This window comes from Coprinopsis cinerea, assembly GCF_000182895.1.
Source record: "Coprinopsis cinerea okayama7#130 chromosome 1 map unlocalized cont3.1, whole genome shotgun sequence".
Lineage (NCBI taxonomy): Eukaryota > Fungi > Basidiomycota > Agaricomycetes > Agaricales > Psathyrellaceae > Coprinopsis > Coprinopsis cinerea.
The window spans coordinates 1387649-1407813 of record NW_003307544.1 but is presented as its reverse complement, the minus strand read 5'-3'; the positions used below and the strand labels follow the sequence as shown (position 1 = coordinate 1407813).

Below are 20165 nucleotides of genomic sequence, written 5' to 3'. Positions count from 1 at the left end.
GTGGCGAGCGATGCAGCCGCAGCCCAGTTTCTGCCCAAACTTGGCTCGGGTCCAACTCAAATGATCCAACTTTTCCAACCAACCTCCATCACCGCGTTGTTTGCCACCTGTTTGTTTCCCAGGATTAAATTCCTACTTTCTACCACATAAACCGTCCAACTCCCTCTCGGGGCAGGTATAAAAATATGAACATAGTCGCTGCATTAATGAGTATATACCACCCTCCTTCGAGCCCAATAGACCACTCTGGAACATCGCTAATTTGCGCCCGGAGAAGGATGTACGGAATCAAAAAGTAACGCGGTTCCAACAACGGAGTTGGAAGCAAGGTTGGGACCACAAACACGGGCAAGAGCAGGTTCTGCAACAGCGTCTGGTCGCTTGCTAGTGACGTGTTGGATCAGTCGCGATCGAACACCAGCAGGAAAACACGCACCAGCCCGCAAATACCATGCCCAAGCACAGGCGAGATAGGCCGGCACTAGCAAATAGGGAACAGCTGGATGAAGGAGGTAAACCCGTCTCCAGACATAGAAGGTGTAGTGTCGGTTGTCGGAGAGAAGGAAAGGATGGTGGATCCTGTAATTTAAGTCAGATCAAGGGTGTCTTTATAGCTTTCATTGGGCCGTACGTGAAATTCTTAACCGTGAATACCATTAAAAGCATTACGATCACTGATACCAGGGTTTGGCTGCTGGAGTTAATTATCCCTGCGGAAGTATATACTTAAATGACGCCACCCACCGTTTGCCACCAAACATCCGTTTCCAAACATCGCCTATGAGCTTTCGGGGACCACCTGAATAGCTGAGAAGGACGGGCCACCCCAGAGCCGTCGTGAACCCAAAAAAATAATACAGCTGAGGGATATGCAAAGTCGGAACATGATTGGATTTATCACCTGCAAGATTCTTGAACGGGAAATGCCTGGCAGAAATTAAAGGAGACTTACCCAAAACGATGCCCCCGTTCCAAATCACAAACACCGCAAAAGCACATAGCACGAACATGTATGGGATGAATGCCGGCAAGATCTGGGGTACAATCTTTGGAACGTCACAAACAATTCGAGGGATGTCAGCTGAGGAGAACCCGTTAGGCAACGCGAACCCATGACATGACACTGTCTTCGCACCTAACGACGCGTGTAATGCAGGCGGGTCGTGCAATCGCTTGTCTGGTTCACCCTCTTTGGGCGGAGGCTTGAAACGCAGCATCATCACTTGACTCGAGGCATATGCGTAAAGCATCCATATGACGTTGGTTTGGCGGAAGGTACAGCTAATTAGGCCAAACTAAAGAGGTTATGCTTCCACCGGAACGGAGAACTTGGGGTGGTGGCTTACCAGAGCCGCTAACCAGTGTCTGTTTTGCGTCGCAGCAACCACAGTCAGCGCTACTGTGAAGAGACTGGGAGCCTCTGTATAGTAGAGGAAGCCAAAGAACCACGCGATGGGGAAGAACGACAGGACGACTGCTTCGAGCGAAGGCGACAGCCAGGTCGTCGGCGGTCGTATCCGCTTGTGGTAGCACAACAGACGGGTAAGCACCAGTGGCAAAGCTAGCAGAGCCAACATTGTGGTCAACCTCAGCATGGACAGGTTGCATTTGAACACGAATATCTTTTTCAACAACAGCGACATCAGGTATCTTTGGAGTTTATTTAGTATCAGAGGTGTCCTACAGGCAACAGGACTCACAGGCCAGGTGGAGTAGTGATTTTTGGATCCCATGTTTCAAACTCGCCCCTACAGTAAGCCTGAGCCTGCGGTACGTGGAACGGTTCGTCCTTGGAGAAATTCAGCAAGTCAATACGTGGTCGGCGGGGGTGATTTGATGGGAAGTGAACACCATGTAGGGCTCGTCAACGATGAGGTTGACCTGCTTGAGGACCATTACACATATTGTGGCAAAGACTGCATAGGGAGGAGACATCTAGTGAAGTGGGTAGATCGGTAGACGTTTGAAAGAGTTCACTGGTGGGATGGTCGTCTGCCCCTGTGAGAGTGATGCCATCATCCATCATTCGTTCGCCAAGTCGGGCATGGTTGTAGCTTTGCAAGCTTCTGCTCGTATTGCTAAGTCTCCTCTAATCTTCTTTCACTGTCAGTATAAAGCCCACTTTATCTTCGAGTCTCCCTGTTAACAGTTTCAACATGCAGCGTTCATTCAAGTCAGTCAGCATGACTGCGTATCCTTCAGCGGCGTCTGCAATCTCAGAGTCGAACGTTGTCCTCCGCCACACCGAGAACGCGCTCACCCAGATCTTCCAGAGAACCGAGGACCCCCGGGAAAGATTGGCTGGACTGGATGAAGAAATATCCAGGGTAGAGCGAGTACTCTCTCGCCTGAGATCCTTCCAGCCAACCCTTCGTCGCGACATCAATCGACTTCATTCCCCCATCCTCCAGATCCTTCCAACCGAACTCGTCTCCGAGATATTTACCCACTGTCTTCCGAACCTGGGAGATTTCTCTCCGCATCTTCCCCCTTCAGACGGATCCATATGCCCACTCCTCCTAGGTTCTATTTGTTCTTCCTGGAGACAGATAGCTTGGGCAACACCCAGCTTATGGACATCCCCGACCCTCTTACTATGCAAACCAAAGTTACGCATCCAGGCCGAGCTATTAGAGGAATGGATCGGTCGGTCCGGTGACCTCACCCTCACCCTCAGACTCCTTTGCGGGAGCGACGATGATCGAGTCACCGACATACCCCAAGGTCTTTTCAAGACCATTCTACGCCATGCGAGCAGGTGGAGAGCGATTGATCTCCAAATCCCAACTGCCTACTACGAGAATCTGTCGGCCCCGGAGGCCACGTTTTCGTCCCTCAGACGTCTCATAGTCAATCCCTCTGGTGGTCAAGGCGATCGAAGCCATATCCTTGAATGGTCCAATTGCACGCCCCAGCTGAGGGATATCAGCTTGTTTTCCGTGTATCTCAATGCCGTACGCGTGCGGTGGGATAACATCACGCGCGTCCATGCCAAGGCATTTTACATCGACGAATGCCTCGAATTCATGAAGCGGACACCTCGCCTCGAAAACTGTACCTTTTACAGCGTCATTCGGGGAGACGATGGGCATTCCCTTCCACGAGATCCCATCAGCGTACCCGACCTTCAAACCCTCACCCTCGTAACAGAACGCTCTGTCGACGGTGGGGCTATCCTTAACAAGATATTTGCGCCTGGGCTCAAGAACTTGACTTATGACGTTGCGGAGCGACCGTTCCACATCCCCACTTTCAGAGAATTTGTCGAGAGGTCGCATGCGCATCTCACGACCCTCTCTATTCTTCGTGCGGTCGTCTCGTCCGCGGACGTCATGGAAATCCTCGCTCTCATCCCGACAGTCGTTGAATTCAAGCTCAACGTTATCGAGGCGCAGGGCCAGTGTTTGGGCTATGGCGTCATGGCCATGCTCATCCCTGATGATAGGGGACACTGTGCACTGCCTAACATGACACGCTTCGAGTATGTTGGAGCGTTCTCATTCTCATGGCCGCAGATGGTCGCGATGTTGATCGCAAGACGCGGCCTCAAACGTCTTCCGACCACCAACTCGTTGTCCATGCTCGACAGAGTCGATGTGGTACGAAACGAAACCCACCTCCTTTACCCCAAACAAAGTGTCGCGGTTCTGAAGCATGTGGCACTCCGCCTCAAGGAATCGCCTGACGATATTGAATTGCTCGATTTCCATCAATACCAAAACGTACGACAGCTCATTGCGGACGGACTCGAGCTTACAATTCACGCTGCCACGCTCGACTTCCTCGACCGTCTCCCAGGCTTAACAACCCGTGCCACTAATCTACTCTCTAATTCGCACTAATTTCTTCGAGCATGCAGGACCCCTGAGCTTCAGGGACGATGTTTGATGTGGAGGACCCGGGTACTAGAGGACACGAGGGCAGAACGGGATGGTTGATTTGAAAGGTGTGATGCAAATACATGTACTATATTACATTCTTCTCGACTTTTTTTGCTTGCGGTTGCAAAAATACGATGCTGATGATGGTGCGCTGCTAGTGTAAAGAATGAAGAGAACCGATGCAAGATGACAATGAGGCTTTTAGGCAGAAAGATCCCATCCATCCAAGGCGGGGATGGGGCGTTCCGCTTGAGGGGTGATGCGGAGACCGTGGCGACGTTGACCCCGTTCCTTGAAGTCGACCGTTGCAGACTAGAAAGTGGTAGTGAGTTACCTGCGTCAGAGGCTAATGCGTAGAGGAACATACGTGAGCGGTGATTCGGTTATCCCAAAGGACAATGGTGTTGGGTGTCCATCGGACGCGAGCCTGGTTATCGGCACTCTTGTCAATGTGGTCGTAAAGGAGCTTGAGGGTTGCCTCTGCAGGTGTTGGTGAGTACTCTCGTTCGGTATGCACTTCGAGGCAGGGAACTTACCAGATTCCTCTTTTTTGAGACCGACGATGCGACGAGTGAACTGCCTGTTCACGTATAGAGCCTCTTCGCCAGTGACAGGATGTTTCCTGACGACGGGGTGAATGTGTTCGACAGGTTCACGGCGGACGGTAGCGCCTCGCTTTCCGGACCGCGAGAAGTCAGCCTGTTCGAAGCCAGAGTGGACGGCCTTGAGGGTCTTCAAGAAGGCGACGAATTGAGGAGAGAGCTTCCTGAGTGCGGAGACCTGGGAAGTGAAGAGAGTGTCTCCTCCGGAGGGGGGAGCGGAGAGGAGGAAGAAGGTAGTGAGACCGGGAGGTTGGAGCTCGTAGGAGACGTCAGAGTGCCAGATGGTACTGCTGATGCTCTCGTCAATCTCGAAGTTGAAGGTGGTCTTGTGGTCTCTGCGGGAGGGGTGGTCAGCCCGTCAGAAACAGGTGGCGGAGGATAGGGCATACCTGTAGACCAAGTGGAACTCAGGGTAACCCTCTGGGTGACCCGAGGTGGGGTGTACGTGGAGGCGTCCAAAGTGGCGGCCCCATTGGAGGTAGAATTCAGGACCACGGTCGATGAAGTCTTGCTGGTCACGGAAGACCATCAATCCCCTGCGAGCTACCTGGTAACGGAAAAGAAAGGCATGTTACAACACTTTCCCGGAAGAAAATACATTGGGTGAGCGAGTGTACCTCGAGGGCGAGCTGGTCGCGACCGTCAGAGTCGAGATCGGCAAGATTTACACCGCTAACTTCAGTGCCAAGGTATGGGGTGATTTCGAAGACACTGGTAGCGTTGTCGAGGAAGGAACGAGGATTGGGGTGAGAGAGGGCGCGGAGGCCAGGGTCCACGTGCTCGTAGGGCTCAAGTGGTGGGTACTTGTCCTTGGAGAAGTGGGGCAGGAGGTGGGCATATTTGTATGGTTCTTCGTTAGAGCTCTGGCTCTCTTGCTGGGGTTGAGGTTGCCCTTGGGCTCGAATGCGAAGGGTCTCGAACTCCGCTGTAGGTGCAGAGCTCTCAGTGACGGTCGTGGTTGTCGACATGGCTGAAGTTGGGGATGGGAGTGGTGGAAGGGAAGACCGGGAAAGAAGCTCGCTGCGCTTTGTGGAAGTGAGGTTCTCGTCTCATTCTCCAGCTACTATTTAAATACACGTACAGGCAGGTGACAGTCTGTAGGCAGTAGAAGAACGTCGATATCGTTTCGCACATGTGCGTCATTCCCAAAGTCGAATTCGCCATACGGCCTTGCGATTGCAATTGGTCACTGCATCATCAAATATGGTAAGTGGTTTGATGGCACTACTGAACAGGGGAAATCTACCGTATAATAGCCAGGAGCAGCGAAGAGCACTGGTTGAAGATGCTCACCTGTGAAATAAAGATAATCGTAGGACTGACTGTTAGTGTGACTCACTTTCGAGTCTCGACGTGCTCTTGTGAGAGAGCAGTATAGCTCATGGGATTCGAAGCCCCTATTTCACTTCGTAATCAGCACATCATCACACGATGATGTCTCCACTCCAACACGGAAACATAACCGATTCCTCATACTGTTCTCATGTTAGCGCTGTGCGGCCGCGCGCAGCAGTGTGGTTTTCAGAATGGTCCAGACACACTCTGTTGGTGTACCCTTGCAATTTCCTCTGCAAGGCAACTGCACGGTGATTTTGATTTTTCTCCCGTGCTGTTGACCATGGGTTCCGCCAGCTTTGCGCTGCCGGCCACTTATCTTGCGTTATCTGTGGGCTCATTGGCAGCCTCTGGCTGGCCTCTTTACAAGTGTGTGGTCATTACTTTCGTGATTCCCAAGCAAGGCTCAGTGCGAACACGCACGGGGGGGGGGGGGACATGTCAACGCTCGGCCATGGATTGCCCGGTGGCTCCAACGCGGATTGTGCACTATATTGAGATGGTGGCCTTTACACGTTGGCATGTCAGACCTTTCTTTAGTAGGGATTCTGCCTCCACCGCACCTTTCCTCTCAAGGGATGTAGTAGCCGCCTTCAATTTTTGGCGGCGATTGAGTGCGACACCTGTCTTCACTGAGCCGCGAGGTTGCTGGGATTGCATTCCAACTGCTGCAACAGAGTTCTAGAATGGCGCAGAGCATTTTCAAGTTCCTGGACACTACATCGATTATCCTGAGAGATAAATGCGTTTCGACACCGCTACTACTTAGTCAGAAAGCCCATCATCTTGCTGCCCTATGGCCGCGGCTCTCCTACCTGCATGAGAGAACTACTACTACTAACTTCTCATCTAAGAGATAGGGGCAATGTAGATCCTTGCAATTCCGAGCTCCAATCTGCATTCTTGGGCCGTTTAACTGAATGGAAGTGGATGGTCAAGGTGGAATGCGCGAAATGCAGGTGATCTTATGGTCACACACTGAGATTGACCACGAAGTCTCAGAGTCGCTCCTTAACGAACAACCTGCTGAGGCTGACAATCAAGGAGCGCGTGAAACCAGCGGTCCCGAAGCCAAGGCCACGGTGATCGCGAATGATCGACCAGACACTAAGCGCCCATCCCCAGCGCTTGGACCCAACGATCCCCGGTGATAGTGAGATCGATGCCCAGCACAGCGTGTGAAATGAATTGGGCCAGAAGCTGTTAGGGGGTCGGGACGGAATCATGGTTCTATAAATACATACGCCAAATGCAACTCCTTAAGCTTCCTATGAAGCTCTTTTCCAGACTTCAGAACACCACACCCTCATTTTTGCAATTGTCTTTACGTCGAAGAGTGTGTCTACCGTAGTCCGTTTGAAGTGCTCTTTGAATGCTGCAGTCGCCGCCTGGAGTATCATTATCCTTGATGAGCCCATGAATGGATAGAAGCATATTCGGGAACAACAAAGGAACAGTCGTTTTCAGAAATTAAATGGATCAAACGGGGAACGCTTACTTCATAGATGGCCGGTAGGGCTTAGATTGAATTGGTAGGTGTCCTGGGAAGCTTGGTGGCGAGACGAAGGACCCGGAACATTTGCACCACTCAATAACTCTTGTCAGGTACATACTCATTCCAGCGGGACGACCCCACCCCAACTCGAAGTTTCTGCAACATTGGGTGAGTTGCAATTGGACAGTGTGCATTTCGGGCGAAGTACTTCAACGAGCGCTTAAAGGCCTGCAGGACAGAGCGGATCGGCGTGAATTTCCCCCAAAGGACCATGGTTCTCACCTGATCTAGTATTTCCGGGCGAAGCCCGTTAACGTCCGGACAGAACAATAAAAGACAATAAGGCGAAAGGAGCCGCGCCGGGCGTTCATCAGAAACCGCCACAAGAGAGAAGTTCGCGCTCGTTTTGGAAGTGTTGACTCGACGGTTACCGTAATATTCCACACCGTATGCGACCAAGTAGAGTTTTATCGTAGGTTTTTGCTCTCCTGGCCACTGTTAAGCTAACCAGAAAGCCTTCTAATACGCAGGTATTTCAACGCCTGACAGAATCGTTTGGCTCAGAGGACGTTGGAGACGGTCCAACCACGGACCTCGCCTGCGTCAAGTTTATTGTTCTCGTCTTCGGTGTGAACCTGGTCCTTTCCCTCTCCGGATATGAGGGACAGATCAAACCTTCCGTTAGAATGGAAATGGAAATCGAGGGGCAATGTGGGACGCCCCTTGTCAACGGAGCCCTCATAAGTCAAGCCGAGGAAGATTTGAGGCCCCACCCGCCTTCTTCTCCATCGCGGTGCACCCTCTATCTTTGTTCCCCTCCTACTCGGTATCGCTCCTGCACTAGGGTCTTTAGAAGATGGAGGAACCTAAGACAGTGGAACCAAAGGGCTTCACGACGGCCATCGACTCAAACAGCGGGCAAGATGTGGAATCGAGACGGGACTCTGGGCTCAGCGACAGACGGGGTTGGGACGAATCAATGCTGCAAGAGGACCGCCAATTCTACCTCGAGCATCTCAACAACCCCAACTTTGACTTGAGGGCCAATAGGCCATCCTCAATTCGAAGTTTTGGATTGGATCCGAAGAGGAAGGTCCACACGGGCTATGAGTCGGACTTCGATACAGAGTCGCAGTTCGACCGCTATTCCTCAACGCAGGCAGAGTCAGCAATTGACTTTGATGAGTACGTCGCCCATCTTCCCGCGTCTCTATATCCCACTCATTGCAAATTAGTGAATCTCCTTACCCTGAGGTTCGAGCTGCGGTCTCTAGTGTTGACGATCCGTTGATGCCATATAACACTTTCCGAGTGTCAGTCCCACCTCTTCTTCGGTATCCATTCTTTTCTGATTCCCCTTCAGTTGGACGTTGGGTCTTTTCCTTATGATCGTTGGGATTTTCTTCAACCAAATCTTTGCTATGCGATGTGAGTAGGTTTCACGGCTCTGCCGCATCCCCGACTCACCCGTTCGAACAGACCCGTCTGTTTACCTAACTGGTATCGTGGTTCAGCTCGTTGCGCTCCCTTTGGGCAAGGGCATGGAACGTATCCTGCCAAAGACAGTCTTCAACTTCTTCGGCTACAAATGGTCGATGAACCCCGGCCCCTTCTCAGTCAAGGAGCACGTCTGTATCACCGTCATGGGTAACATTGCTACGGGGGGAGTCTATATTACCGAAGTCGCCCTCTGTCAGCGTATGTTCTACGGTCAGCAGGTCTCCTACGCCTTCCAAATTCTCATCGCCATCGGTTCACAAATCTGGGGCTATTCCCTCGGTGGTATCATGCGACAATTTGTGGTTTGGCCCTCCAGCATGATTTGGCCAGGCGCGCTAGTCAACTCGGCTCTCTTCAACACCCTGCACAAGAATTACGGCCAACGCGACAAGTCACATATGAGTCGAGAGAGGTTTTTCGTCCTGGCGATGGTCGGGAGTGCAGTGTGGTTCTTTGTCCCAGGTTATCTTTTTACCGCACTCACCATGTTCAATTGGGTGTGCTGGATCGCTCCGGACAATGTCACCGTCAACGCATTGTTCGGCGTCAACACTGGCCTGGGTATGAGTATGTTGACTTTCGATTGGTCGATGATTGCTTTCATTGGTAGCCCTCTCGTCACACCGGTATGTTTTGAATATGGGCGCATGACACACTGCTAATATCGTGTTTCAGTGGTGGTCCGAGATGAACACCGCTGCAGGCTTCATCATCATGTACTGGATCATTTGCCCGATTCTCTATTGTGCGTTCCTATGCCTTTGCTATTCTTGCATTCAAAATTAATCTCTCCCAACAGTCACCAACACCTGGGATTCGGCCTACTTGCCCATTTCCTCGTACTATTCATTTGACAACACCGGCAATGTCTATCAAGTCAAGGAAGTCCTGACGGATGGCGTCTTCGACCAAGCTAAATATTCAGCTTATTCGCCGGTTTTCATGTCTACCGCCCTGGCCCTATTGTACGGTATTGCGTTTGCGGCATTCCCATCAGTGTTCGTTCATACTTTCCGTAAGTACAGGTACCTGTCTCTTCTTCCCTTTTGACACTCACACTTCCTTCCAGTCTGGTTCCGCAAGGATATTGTTCGCCGGTTCCGAACCACATTGAAGGATGAGCGAGATATTCATTCCCGCCTCATGCAATACTACCCAGAAACGCCCGCTTGGTGGTACCTCACCATCGGTCTCATTTCATTCGTCTTCCTGGTTATTGCCATCGAGATCAATCCCAACAGCCAACTGCCGATTTGGGGCCTTTTCCTCGCTCTCGCCCTCGCTGTTTGTCTCGCCATCCCGCTGTGCATGCTCCAGGCTATCACGAATCAAACGGTTCCAACGCAAGTCATGGCCGAGCTCATCATTGGCTACATCCTCCCTGGCCGTCCCATCGCGAACATGTTATTCAAGAGCTTGATGTTCGTTGGTTCCAACCAGGCCATCATCTTCGCGGGAGACCTCAAACTCGGCCACTACATGAAGATCCCACCCCGCATGATGTTCTCCATCCAAGTATTCTCAGCCACTGTCTCGTGCTTCTTCGTCACCGGCATGCAGAATTGGATGCTTTCCAACATCCCGGATGTGTGCACCCCGACGCAGAAGGATGGTTTCCGGTGCCCTGGCTCCACCACTTTCTTCACCGCCTCTGTCATTTGGGGAGGCGTGTCACCCGTCCGATTGTTCAGCCCCGGTCAATGGTATGGTCTAGTTGACAGTGCATGTTGTTGAATCCCAGCTGACCTTTACTTATCTCCAGGTATTCCGGCCTCCTCTGGTTCTTCCTCGTCGGAGCAATCCTCCCGATTCCTTTCTACTTCCTTGCTCGCCGCTTCCCCCTCTCCATCTGGAGATACATCAACATCCCCATCTTCTTCGCGTCGCTCGGTGCCATGCCTCCCGCCTCTGGTATCAACTACATCTCCTGGGCCTTGACCGGCTTCATCTTCAACTACGTCATCCGACGGTTCCACTTCAGATGGTGGATGCGATACAACTATATTCTTTCCGCTGCTCTCGATGCTGGACTGGGTATCGGAATGATCATTGTCTTCTTCACCCTGCAAATGCCTAAAGGCGGCGTTCAGCTGAATTGGTGGGGTAACGAGTACGTCTAGTTTCGCCTTGTATTTTTAAATCACCTTTCACTTATTGTTTCTCCCCTTTCTTCCAGGGTCTGGCTGAATACCGCCGATGCAAACGGCGTACCGCTAAGAACGCTCGCAGAAGGGGAAATCATTGGACCAAGTTCATGGTAACAGACCATGAGCTCAATGGAAACCCCTTTCCATTGACGTGTAGATTATTGTGTAGTTTTTATTTTTCCCCGCCTATCTCTGACGGTAATGCCTTTCATCATTAAAGGACTCGGATACGATTCTTGCACGACTGTTCACGCCATTCACACTTCGTGTTGTTGTAATTTTAGTCATCTTCGATCTTCTCCATAGTCTTAGCAGAAGACTTGTCTTTACTCCATGTATGTAGTCGAAACCACTGAATTTCATGGCATTGAAGCATCGCCAACTTGATAGCAACGCGAGCCTTCTTAATCGTGCCATCAGACTGCATAGCCGGTGGAAAGTGAGCATTATTCGAGTTACATACAACAGAAGCAGATACAAAATGGATAAAAGTGATATTAAGCGGAGGCTCCCCAAATCCTGACCTCCCGTCCAGTAGCACCCCAAATCTCCTTGCCTTGTGCTCCAAACGCAAAGTCGCTGACTTCTCCACCTTCTTCCAAGCGCAACAGCTCTTCGCGCGACTTCTGAGCGAAGATTCGAGCACCCTGGTTACCAGCAACACCGATGAACTGTGCGGAAGCATCGCAAAGGACCTTGTTGACCTTAAAGTCATCTCCAAGGTCGATGGAAGCGGTAATCTTCTCCTTTCGGAGGTCCCAAAGAGCGATGGAGGAGAGGGAGTTGGGGGCGACGAGATTGTATCCGTTTTCCGAGAAGGACAGCGTGTGGACGGTGAAGGGGACGGCATCGGGGGGTGTCAATGAGGCTGCAATAGCACCAGCGCGAACGTCGTAAATGTGGATAGTAGAGGTGGGCGTTCCAATGGCCAAGAAGGTGCCGTCGGGGTGAACAGCCATCGAGCTAAAAGGCTCGTCCGTTGGCGCAGACCGGAAAACTTGCTGGAATGTTGAGAGATCGTGCAGCGAGTAGGTTTTGTCCACAGAGGACAAGGCGAGGAGGGTCTTGGTGGGGTGGACCGCGAGGCCGGTGAGTTCACCCTTGTGGGTTCGGATGGTGGCCTTGGGGATGTACTCGCCCGACGCGCCGTCATGTCCCCAGATCTTGGCGATTTTGTCCGCACCAGCCGAGAGGAGCAGGGTGTTGTCACCCTCGCGCTCTCGGAAGGCGACGTGGTTCACCTTCTTCGAATGACCCTTAAGTGAAGCGAGAACCTTGTCGGTGCTTCTATCGTAGAGCTGCACGATATGGTCATTACCGCCCGTGAGGAATTGCGAAGGGTTGGACGTGGACAAAGCAATGGAGGTGATGCCGGCAGGAGAAGCGGAATGGAGGGATGGGATGGTGTGGGTAGCCTTGTAAGTCTTAACCTCTGCCGGGGCGGCGTATCCTGGAGGAGTCTTTCGCTTCTTTCGGGCTGCCGACAGAACCGCATGCGTCTCGTCGATTTGGGTGACGATATCTGCGGGAAGTCCTTCCTCAACGCCTCCGTTCTCTGCCATTTCGACGTCCTCGCCGCCGGTGGGCTGGGAAGGTGCAATTCCCATGGAAGCTTGCACGTTTGCAAGAGCCCTACAGAAAGCATAACAGCGGTTAGCTCCCATTTAATGCCAATATTATATGGTAATGTACGCACTCTCGTGCCGCGTCACGCTCACGAATCAATCGTGCAACCACACGATTGGCAGCATCCTGGCTGTAGAGTGCGTAGCTGAGTTCCTGTCGAGTGGCGTTGTACTTTTGTTCCAGCGCATGTGTGCTTAGAACCATAGCGTCCCATTCATTCTGCAAAAGTTGGAGCAAAGCAGGTATCGAGGTGTTTGTTGGAGGTCGAGGAGGAGCATTTTCAGGGCCTAGTCAGGAAACCACGCGGTTAGCATTTCGGAAATATATTTGAAAGGTGTTACTCACTGGCTTTAATCGCAATCAAGTCAGACTCCTCCAGTTTATCCCCAGTAATAGGATCTGTTCCGTTTTCATGAATATACTTGACGATGAGTCGCTTTTCGTAAACTTTGCCTGACTTTGCAGACACGACGGGCTCCTGGGGAGGCTCTCCAGAGATAGCACAGAAGAACATCCTGACGAACGGATATTTCTCTGGAAAAGAAGAGAAACGGGTTGAGGAAGGAAATGTGACGCGGTAGTCACTGTTTTGGTTTGAATCCCAAGGTTCGTGTCGCCGCGAGCGCATGCGCGATTGCATTTGTTTGGGTTTGCACAGCCACGATGATGTCCGCGCCTCATAGAAAGTTCCTCCAAGATCCACCATCCACACCCTCGGACGACGACTATGGCTGACGACAAGAAACAAAGACTGGTGTACTCGGTTATCGAGTTCCTCAACGACTCTATTGCAGATGGAACTGTCAAGGAGGACGACAAGGAAGGGTTGGAGGTTGCCAGTGCGTACAAAGTTACCCCGGTATCCTAATTGTCCGCGACCTCATCATCTCTGTAGTTCAATGTATCGGTGAAGCATTTGGCGTAGACCCAGAGAGCGAAGAACAAGCTGCTAAACTCACCATCAAACCTGCGAAATTGCTGAACATCTTCGATGTCTTTTTGAAGACGAGGGAACGGACACAAGCCCCTTCTTCTGCAGCCCAGGACTCTTCTGCCGCGTCGTCTTCTTCCACTGGCCCTAAAGGACCCTCGGAGGCTGATAAAGCTGAAGCTGAGAAACTCAAACAGAAGGGAAATGGTCTGATGTCGAGCAAGAAGTACGATGAAGCTATCGATGAATATACCAAGGCGATTGACCTCGACCCCACCAACCCTGTCTTCTACCAACCCTGTCTTCTACTCCAATCGTGCCGCGGCCCATGCGAGCAAGGGTGATCATTTATCTGCGATTGGAGATGCTGAACAGGCTATTTCCATCGATCCCAAGTTTGTCAAGGCTTATTCTCGACTGGGGTACGTTTGCTCGAATTCCAATCCCGTTTGCAGGACCTTATCCTCGGTTATTAGCCATGCGCAGTTCAGCATCGGCGACTACTCCGCAGCAGTTGATGCCTTCGAGCGAGGTCTTAAACTCGATCCTACCAACGCTCATTTGAAGAGCAGTTTGGAAAGCGCCAAAGGTCGCTTGGCCTCTGAGGGGGGCGCTTCTCGAAGCCCTGCTGCTAGTCCCACCACAGGTCAGGATAGATGAAGAACATGACTTCAAGTACGCTCTGACTTCTCTGCCAGGAACTCGCGGGGCTGGAGGAGGAGGCACGCCAAACCTTAATGATCTACTAGGAAGCCTCGGAGGTGGAGCAGGTGGTGGCGGTGGTGGAATGCCCGATCTCTCTAGCCTCCTCAGCAACCCCGCCATCATGCAAATGGCCAGCCAATTGGCACAGAACGGCGGGTTGGATCAACTCATGCAGAGTCCCGATATTGCTAACCTGGTGCGTAACCGTGTATCCATCCTCTCCGTGTCAATCCTCACAACAGCACTAGGCAAACCGCTTCCGCAGTGGCAACATGCCATCCATGGAGGAGATGATGAACAATCCAGCACTCCGAAACCTGTAAGAACGGTCTCTTTGTCAATATACATTCCTTACTGACCCGTCTTATAGTGCACAACAATATGGAGGAGGAGCTGGGCTCTAAGTCGCAGTGGCAGACAGCTACTTTCCACTCTTGGATTAACCCATCTTTCAGACCGTTCATTTAATTGGATAACATGATGTATAATTGCATTTCGTGACATGATATTTGGGACACAAGGAATCATAACCAATGGACGAAAAAGATTAGGATATATGAGTTAGAATTATAGCGCTGGAGCAAATGTATCAAAGCCAGAAAGAAAAGGGCGACACACAGCAAAGTCCTGCAGGCACATACGCGCTCTTGCGACAAAGAAGGTCCGAATTTGCGAGAAATAATAGTCGTAGTCAAACCGCTGGAAAGTCGAGCTGGTTCGTGAGCATGAAAAGCCACAGATCAAGCAGTGGAGATGGCGGTGGTTAGGGCAGGCGGCAATTCGGGAGACTTCTGACGCAGATTCCGGATAGGCTTTGGAATAGCGTTGCGTATTTCCGGAGGCATTTCCGCTATCTGTACGGGCTTAGACGAAGGATGGCCCTGAGATGAACATAAGTTGCGGATAGGTAGCTCATGCGGAAGAATTCCACGTACGTGAGCAAGGTGATATCTGAGCCCACTTGCCTGCTTGAAGGCTTTGACACATCCAGGTCGAGGGCACATATACCGCCTTTGTTTCTTCTCGGGGTCTTTTCCGGGAGAAGATGAAGGATCTTGTGAAGCTTCCGCGGCGGTACTATGTTGGGATAGGAAGGACTGCACTGCGTCCTGGAAGTGAACTTTGGACCTATTGGGAAATAGATTAAGAACCGCGTAACATTGGGGGAGCGAAGAGTATCACTTACGCTTGCAAATGGTACTGTATACCATTCTCGGACTGCAAAGACGACATTAAGACTGCAGTCCAGCGAATGAACCTGGTCCACTGTACCTTGTACTTCTGTCTACAGCCTTCGAGGCCGCACCTCCAAGGAGATTCAACAGGCTTGTCGGATGTGTGTACCTCTTTGATATGGGTGTTCAGCTCTCCTGAAGTGTAAAAGCAGACCCGTTTACTAGGGTCCGCCTCTGACCAACACGATTCGTAACCACAGGCATATGGACGAATGTTCGGGCTGTGGATAAAGTGTCTTTAGAAAACAGGGGAAGAGTGGGACAAGCCCGAGAAGGACGTACTCGGAACACCTCAAAGTGGAAGAGAGTCTCGGCGTCGCCTTACGCTGAGACTGAACAGGGGGTTTCCTCGTCCTGATAGGCCCGGGAGGAGCGACAGAGAACAACAAAGAACCTTGTGTAGCAGGTTGATCCGTCTTTGGAGAAGGATCGACATGAGGGGTAGTCGATAGATCAAATGGACCTGCAGGGTGTGGGCTAGCCGTGGGTGAAAGTGAAGATGTAATATGAAATGGTGTAGATGCAACTGAAGATAGGTCGTCCAAAATATCGCTCGTAGAGGAGAATCCAGATTGGAAGATGGATGGTGAATACTCCGACATGTTCGAAGTTGGAGCAAATAAATCCGACAAGTTAGGGGATTTCCATACTTCGCCGAACTGGAGTGGTTCGGGTAGGTTGACCACTGAAGGAGATATAGGGGACACAGCGTGGTTAATGGCGGGTTCGGGAAAGGTGACATCTTTGCTCGGGAAGGGGAAGGGCAATGATTGCAACGGTCCGGTGAAACTGAAGTTGTCGAATTGCTGTAAACCTAGGAAAGATCCATTGTCGGTATTGTCCATGGTGGTATCGATAGTGTCGTCCTGCGACATAACAATATCCTGGGTATTGGTATTGATAGTGCCATTGAGGATGAGAGGAGAAGTTGCTTGAGATTGGGGCTGAGATTGTGAATGGAACAATGGGCGGTGATGACTGGGTCGTACGGCATCCGAGTTGTCCGAGGGCAAGGGCTTGGATCGCAGTGGTGCCGACAGGGCAGTGCTGAGCGAAGAGGAGCTGAAGTTGAACGGGGCTACGTGAGGGGAAACCGTAACGTGGTGCTCTGGAGTGGATTCGCGGATAACATGCGTGTGCGACGACTCTCCCGACGAAGGCAAAGGATACATTTCCGGGGGATAGTACGGGGGCCAGTTGTTCATTAAATCCGGTCCCTCGACAGGGAGCGCGGAAAGCGGCGCCGATGTTGCAGCAGGACTGGGGAAGACCGAAGGGACACTTGTCAGTAAAGGGTCCAGGGTCTGCCTCTGACTTGAGGTCGATGATGGCTGCTTTGGGGAAACTCGTGTTTTCCCCCTGCGCTCCAGCCATCGCCACCTATGTAGAAACGAATTTTAATGATATGGCCCAAAGAGCATGTCGCAAGGAGCATACCTGTTCCTGCAATCCAAGCCACCCCTTCCCAGTATCTGTCCGATCTGTACCCATGAGCTGCCTAGCCTTTCAAAAGCGCTGATCAGCCTCGCATCCTCTTCGGGTGTCCAAGGGGCCCTCTTGAGCGCTGGGTCCAACGCCTCACGGTAACGTTTAGAGCAAGCGTCGTCGGTGCGGCCTGGAATAAAGTCGCAGATTACTGCCCATTTTGGACCATGTTCCCGATGCAGTTTGATGAGCAATTGGTCTTCCTCGCTACTCCAGGCGCATTTCTTGATCTCTGGCGCTAACGAATGCTTCCAGCGCTGGCAGAAATAATCAGACATGATCTAGACAGGTTCTAAGAGTATTTACCTTTCTGCAGGCCTTGTTGGTTCGCCCTGGGACCAAGTCTGCGACCAGTATCCAGGCACCCTTTTCGCCATGCTGAGCGACAGCTGCCCGTAGCTGAGCATCTTTACGAGAGGAGTGAGTTTGGTGGGATGCTCGAATTTTTGAAGACATACCTTCTTCAGCTGTCCATGGGCGACTAACACTTCGTTGACTCATAGGCACTCTCGACTCTGCATGAATGACTGTGGAAGAGAGTGGCCGAGGGCAGGTCCCAATTTAGGTGGCTCCAGCACTGCTTTCAACTGCTTTCAGCCGCGGCACGCTCTTTGGATCAACTCTTTAACTCAACCACCAACTCGTGTTTTCCGCAATGCCTTTGGCTGCCCTCAATTACTCGTCAGACGAGGAGGAAATATCAAAAAGCGTCGCGACCGATGCTTTTGGTCTCACTTCCTTGCCGGCCTCCAAGAAACCTCGAGTTGATGACGGTCCTTCAACATCGCAGGCAACAGCGGCACCAGATGTTCTCTCGGAGGTACGCACAGTGTTAGAAAATTCAACCTACAGGTTCTAACAATCTGTAGGACCCCTTGAATCTCAAAACGCTCGTTACGAGACCAACAGACACGCAAATGAATGTCAATATTCCGTACGAAGACATGATGCTCCCTTTACAGGGTCCAGAAAACCCGTTTGCAGACCGAAACCGTTTCCTCAACCAAAATGCGCTTGCTGGCCATGTCGAAGAGCAATCCATGACTGACCATGCCTTCCGAACACAACATCTCACCCATGCAATCCTCGGCTACTCCGCCAATCCTTCTATGGACCCCAACGCACCTGCTGTCGTTGGTTCATTAGAGAAGGCGCAGGCCAATAACTTTGCAACCCTCGATGCACTTCGTACTAGCCGGAAGGAAAAGAAAGAGTTGAAGAGGAAACGAAAGAATCGGGGTGACTTGGACGTTGTTGAAGGCGAGGGTGCCTATGTGGGGCCTTGGGCTCAGTGGGAAGGCGAGGAGCCGCAACAACACTTCTTGGCTGGCGTGGAGGCGACTGAAGGGGATGAAGAGGAGGAGAGTGAAGAGGAAGAACCCCGTGCTGTTGTCCGGAAAGCGAAGCCGAAGCTCGGTGCCCCAGGCCAGGAAACCTCTGTGTTCCATGGCAAGTCTATGACAGATTACCAAGGCAGGACGTACATGTCGCCTCCCGTGGCAGAGGCGCCCCACCTTCTTCACGAAGCCGGATCCCAGGAATGCTTCATTCCAAAGGTGTGCGTGCACACTTGGACCGGACATACCCAAGGAGTATCTGTCATTAGGACTTTCCCTCAGACTGGTCACCTTATGATCAGTGGCTCTATGGACACCAAAATCAAAGTGCGCTTCTTTCTCTTCTCCCGTGTTAACATGATTCTGACCGTCCTCGTTAGCTTTGGGACGTTTACACTCATGGGAATTGCTTGCGCACATTCCACGGCCATGTCAAAGCTGTGAAGGACATCTGCTTCTCCAACGATGGACGGAAATTCTTGTCATGTGCCTACGACCGGACCATGAAGCTTTGGGATACGGAAACCGGTCAGTGTCTGCAACGGTTCGGAAATGGCAAGACACCATACGTCGTCAAATTCCATCCCGACGAGGATAAGCAGCACATCTTCCTGGCGGGAATGTCAGACAAGAAGATCATCCAGGTACTTGGGTTCACCATCTCCTTGACGGCCCGAGGCTAACCATATGCTACATAGTATGATATGAACTCTGGGGAAATCACTCAAGAATACGACCAACATCTAGGCCCTGTTAATACGATCACCTTCGTCGACGAAAATCGGCGGTTCGTGACGACTTCCGACGACAAGACGATTCGTGCATGGGACTTCGACATCCCTGTTGTGATCAAATACATTGCCGAGCCTCACATGCACTCCATGCCTGCTGTTACACTACATCCTTCTAGTGAGTGTTACCCCTTATTTCATTTCGCTCCCTTGTTGAATGACGTGTTTGTTAGATAAATACTTCGCGGCCCAATCGTTGGATAATCAGATCCTCGTCTACAGCACAGACAATTTCCGTCAAAATCGAAAGAAGCGCTTTGCTGGACATTCCGTCGCCGGTTATGCTTGTCAAGTCGGGTTCTCTCCTGACGGGAAATGGATAAGCAGCGGGGACGGAGAGGGTAACGTTGTATTCTGGGACTGGAAGACAGGTCGTATCAAGTCACGTCTGAAGGCTCACTCGAAACCTGTGATTGCGCACGAATGGCTTCCCCATGAAACTGTAAGTGGCGCCGGTTCTCTTGTCCGAGTACGCTCCTGATATCACCTTTCTACTAGTCGAAAGTCATCACTGCATCATGGGATGGTCTCATTAAACTTTGGGTACGTGCTTCACTTTCTACTCGGGCGATGGACTAACTCACCCCGTCTCACCGCCAGGATTAAGCTGTATGCTCCAAACGCAAGTGCGACGTCATGGCCAATAGTTCTACTTCCTGTGCCCCAATTCTATCTAATGTCACCCTATCGCATAGGAGTTAACTCAGATGCCTTTGTGGAGATCTGTGACGACTGGCAGGAACGCCCTATAGATTTTGATTTATACTCTCTAGTTGTAGAAAGGGGTACCCAGTGTGCATGCCTTTTGAAGCTCTGTGCCTTGCACTAGTCCCTGGCTTAAGTTGCACCACTCCAGTCAACGCCCGCCCAAGGATCCCGGATAAAGCAGGTCATGTACTTTGGACAACCGTAAGTGCTCATTGCTGTTCACGTCATTGCAGGCGTTCTACTCCTTTCCAATAGGTGTTTAGGAGGTGATAGTGGCCCATTGACCTCTATCTGATGATCCTTTCACCAATATCTGTGAATCATGTGTGGATCGAGCTGGATTACATTTTCCCTACTCCATGGGTTCAAAGCGATGGGTATCTCGTT

The 20165-nt window shown here is 51.4% G+C and overlaps 9 protein-coding genes across 9 annotated transcripts; 5 read left to right on the top strand and 4 right to left on the bottom strand.

The window, feature by feature from the left end:
* Nucleotides 1-257: 257 nt before the first annotated feature.
* CC1G_13631 (DIE2/ALG10 family protein) lies at nt 258-1935 on the bottom strand (the record flags this gene model as incomplete). The annotated part of the gene is made up of 8 exons (XM_002912053.1): nt 258-579; nt 632-691; nt 745-901; nt 953-1081; nt 1136-1295; nt 1347-1650; nt 1701-1789; nt 1816-1935. 8 exons carry the CDS (start codon nt 1933-1935, stop codon nt 258-260), a joined length of 1341 nt encoding a protein of 446 aa, XP_002912099.1.
* Nucleotides 1936-2156: 221 nt separating this feature from the next.
* Nucleotides 2157-3842, top strand: CC1G_10292 (hypothetical protein; the record flags this gene model as incomplete). The annotated part of the gene is made up of 1 exon (XM_001828569.2): nt 2157-3842. One exon carries the CDS (start codon nt 2157-2159, stop codon nt 3840-3842), a length of 1686 nt encoding a protein of 561 aa, XP_001828621.2.
* A 240-nt stretch (nt 3843-4082) lies between these two features.
* Nucleotides 4083-5673, bottom strand: CC1G_10291 (alpha-ketoglutarate-dependent sulfonate dioxygenase; the record flags this gene model as incomplete). The annotated part of the gene is made up of 6 exons (XM_001828568.2): nt 5565-5673; nt 5101-5503; nt 4873-5030; nt 4418-4818; nt 4249-4361; nt 4083-4193 (listed from the first exon to the last, which is right to left on the bottom strand). The coding sequence occupies exons 1-6, from the start codon at nt 5645-5647 to the stop codon at nt 4083-4085; spliced, it is 1269 nt and encodes a 422-aa protein (XP_001828620.2). The 5' UTR covers nt 5648-5673.
* A 1098-nt stretch (nt 5674-6771) lies between these two features.
* Nucleotides 6772-7732, top strand: CC1G_13630 (hypothetical protein; the record flags this gene model as incomplete). Its single annotated transcript, XM_002912052.1, has 4 exons — nt 6772-6965; nt 7324-7350; nt 7441-7481; nt 7650-7732. The coding sequence occupies 4 exons, from the start codon at nt 6772-6774 to the stop codon at nt 7730-7732; spliced, it is 345 nt and encodes a 114-aa protein (XP_002912098.1).
* A 437-nt stretch (nt 7733-8169) lies between these two features.
* Nucleotides 8170-11074, top strand: CC1G_10290 (glutathione transporter; the record flags this gene model as incomplete). The annotated part of the gene is made up of 9 exons (XM_001828567.2): nt 8170-8498; nt 8549-8626; nt 8677-8741; nt 8793-9439; nt 9489-9558; nt 9613-9828; nt 9883-10516; nt 10576-10923; nt 10990-11074. 9 exons carry the CDS (start codon nt 8170-8172, stop codon nt 11072-11074), a joined length of 2472 nt encoding a protein of 823 aa, XP_001828619.2.
* Nucleotides 11075-11457: 383 nt separating this feature from the next.
* Nucleotides 11458-13171, bottom strand: CC1G_10289 (nuclear matrix protein NMP200; the record flags this gene model as incomplete). Its single annotated transcript, XM_001828566.2, has 3 exons — nt 12932-13171; nt 12657-12873; nt 11458-12592 (listed from the first exon to the last, which is right to left on the bottom strand). The coding sequence occupies exons 1-3, from the start codon at nt 13098-13100 to the stop codon at nt 11458-11460; spliced, it is 1521 nt and encodes a 506-aa protein (XP_001828618.1). The 5' UTR covers nt 13101-13171.
* A 142-nt stretch (nt 13172-13313) lies between these two features.
* Nucleotides 13314-14626, top strand: CC1G_10288 (cytoplasmic protein; the record flags this gene model as incomplete). The annotated part of the gene is made up of 7 exons (XM_001828565.2): nt 13314-13425; nt 13482-13743; nt 13775-13939; nt 13994-14163; nt 14216-14418; nt 14471-14541; nt 14593-14626. The coding sequence occupies 7 exons, from the start codon at nt 13314-13316 to the stop codon at nt 14624-14626; spliced, it is 1017 nt and encodes a 338-aa protein (XP_001828617.2).
* An 88-nt stretch (nt 14627-14714) lies between these two features.
* CC1G_10287 (hypothetical protein) lies at nt 14715-17220 on the bottom strand (the record flags this gene model as incomplete). The annotated part of the gene is made up of 7 exons (XM_001828564.2): nt 14715-15103; nt 15158-15350; nt 15409-15440; nt 15495-15678; nt 15740-15873; nt 16108-16717; nt 16895-17220. The coding sequence occupies 7 exons, from the start codon at nt 17218-17220 to the stop codon at nt 14963-14965; spliced, it is 1620 nt and encodes a 539-aa protein (XP_001828616.2). The 3' UTR covers nt 14715-14962.
* Nucleotides 17221-17597: 377 nt separating this feature from the next.
* Nucleotides 17598-19822, top strand: CC1G_10286 (pre-mRNA splicing factor; the record flags this gene model as incomplete). Its single annotated transcript, XM_001828563.2, has 7 exons — nt 17598-17762; nt 17812-18606; nt 18660-18923; nt 18978-19188; nt 19244-19512; nt 19569-19613; nt 19778-19822. The coding sequence occupies 7 exons, from the start codon at nt 17598-17600 to the stop codon at nt 19820-19822; spliced, it is 1794 nt and encodes a 597-aa protein (XP_001828615.2).
* Nucleotides 19823-20165: the final 343 nt, after the last annotated feature.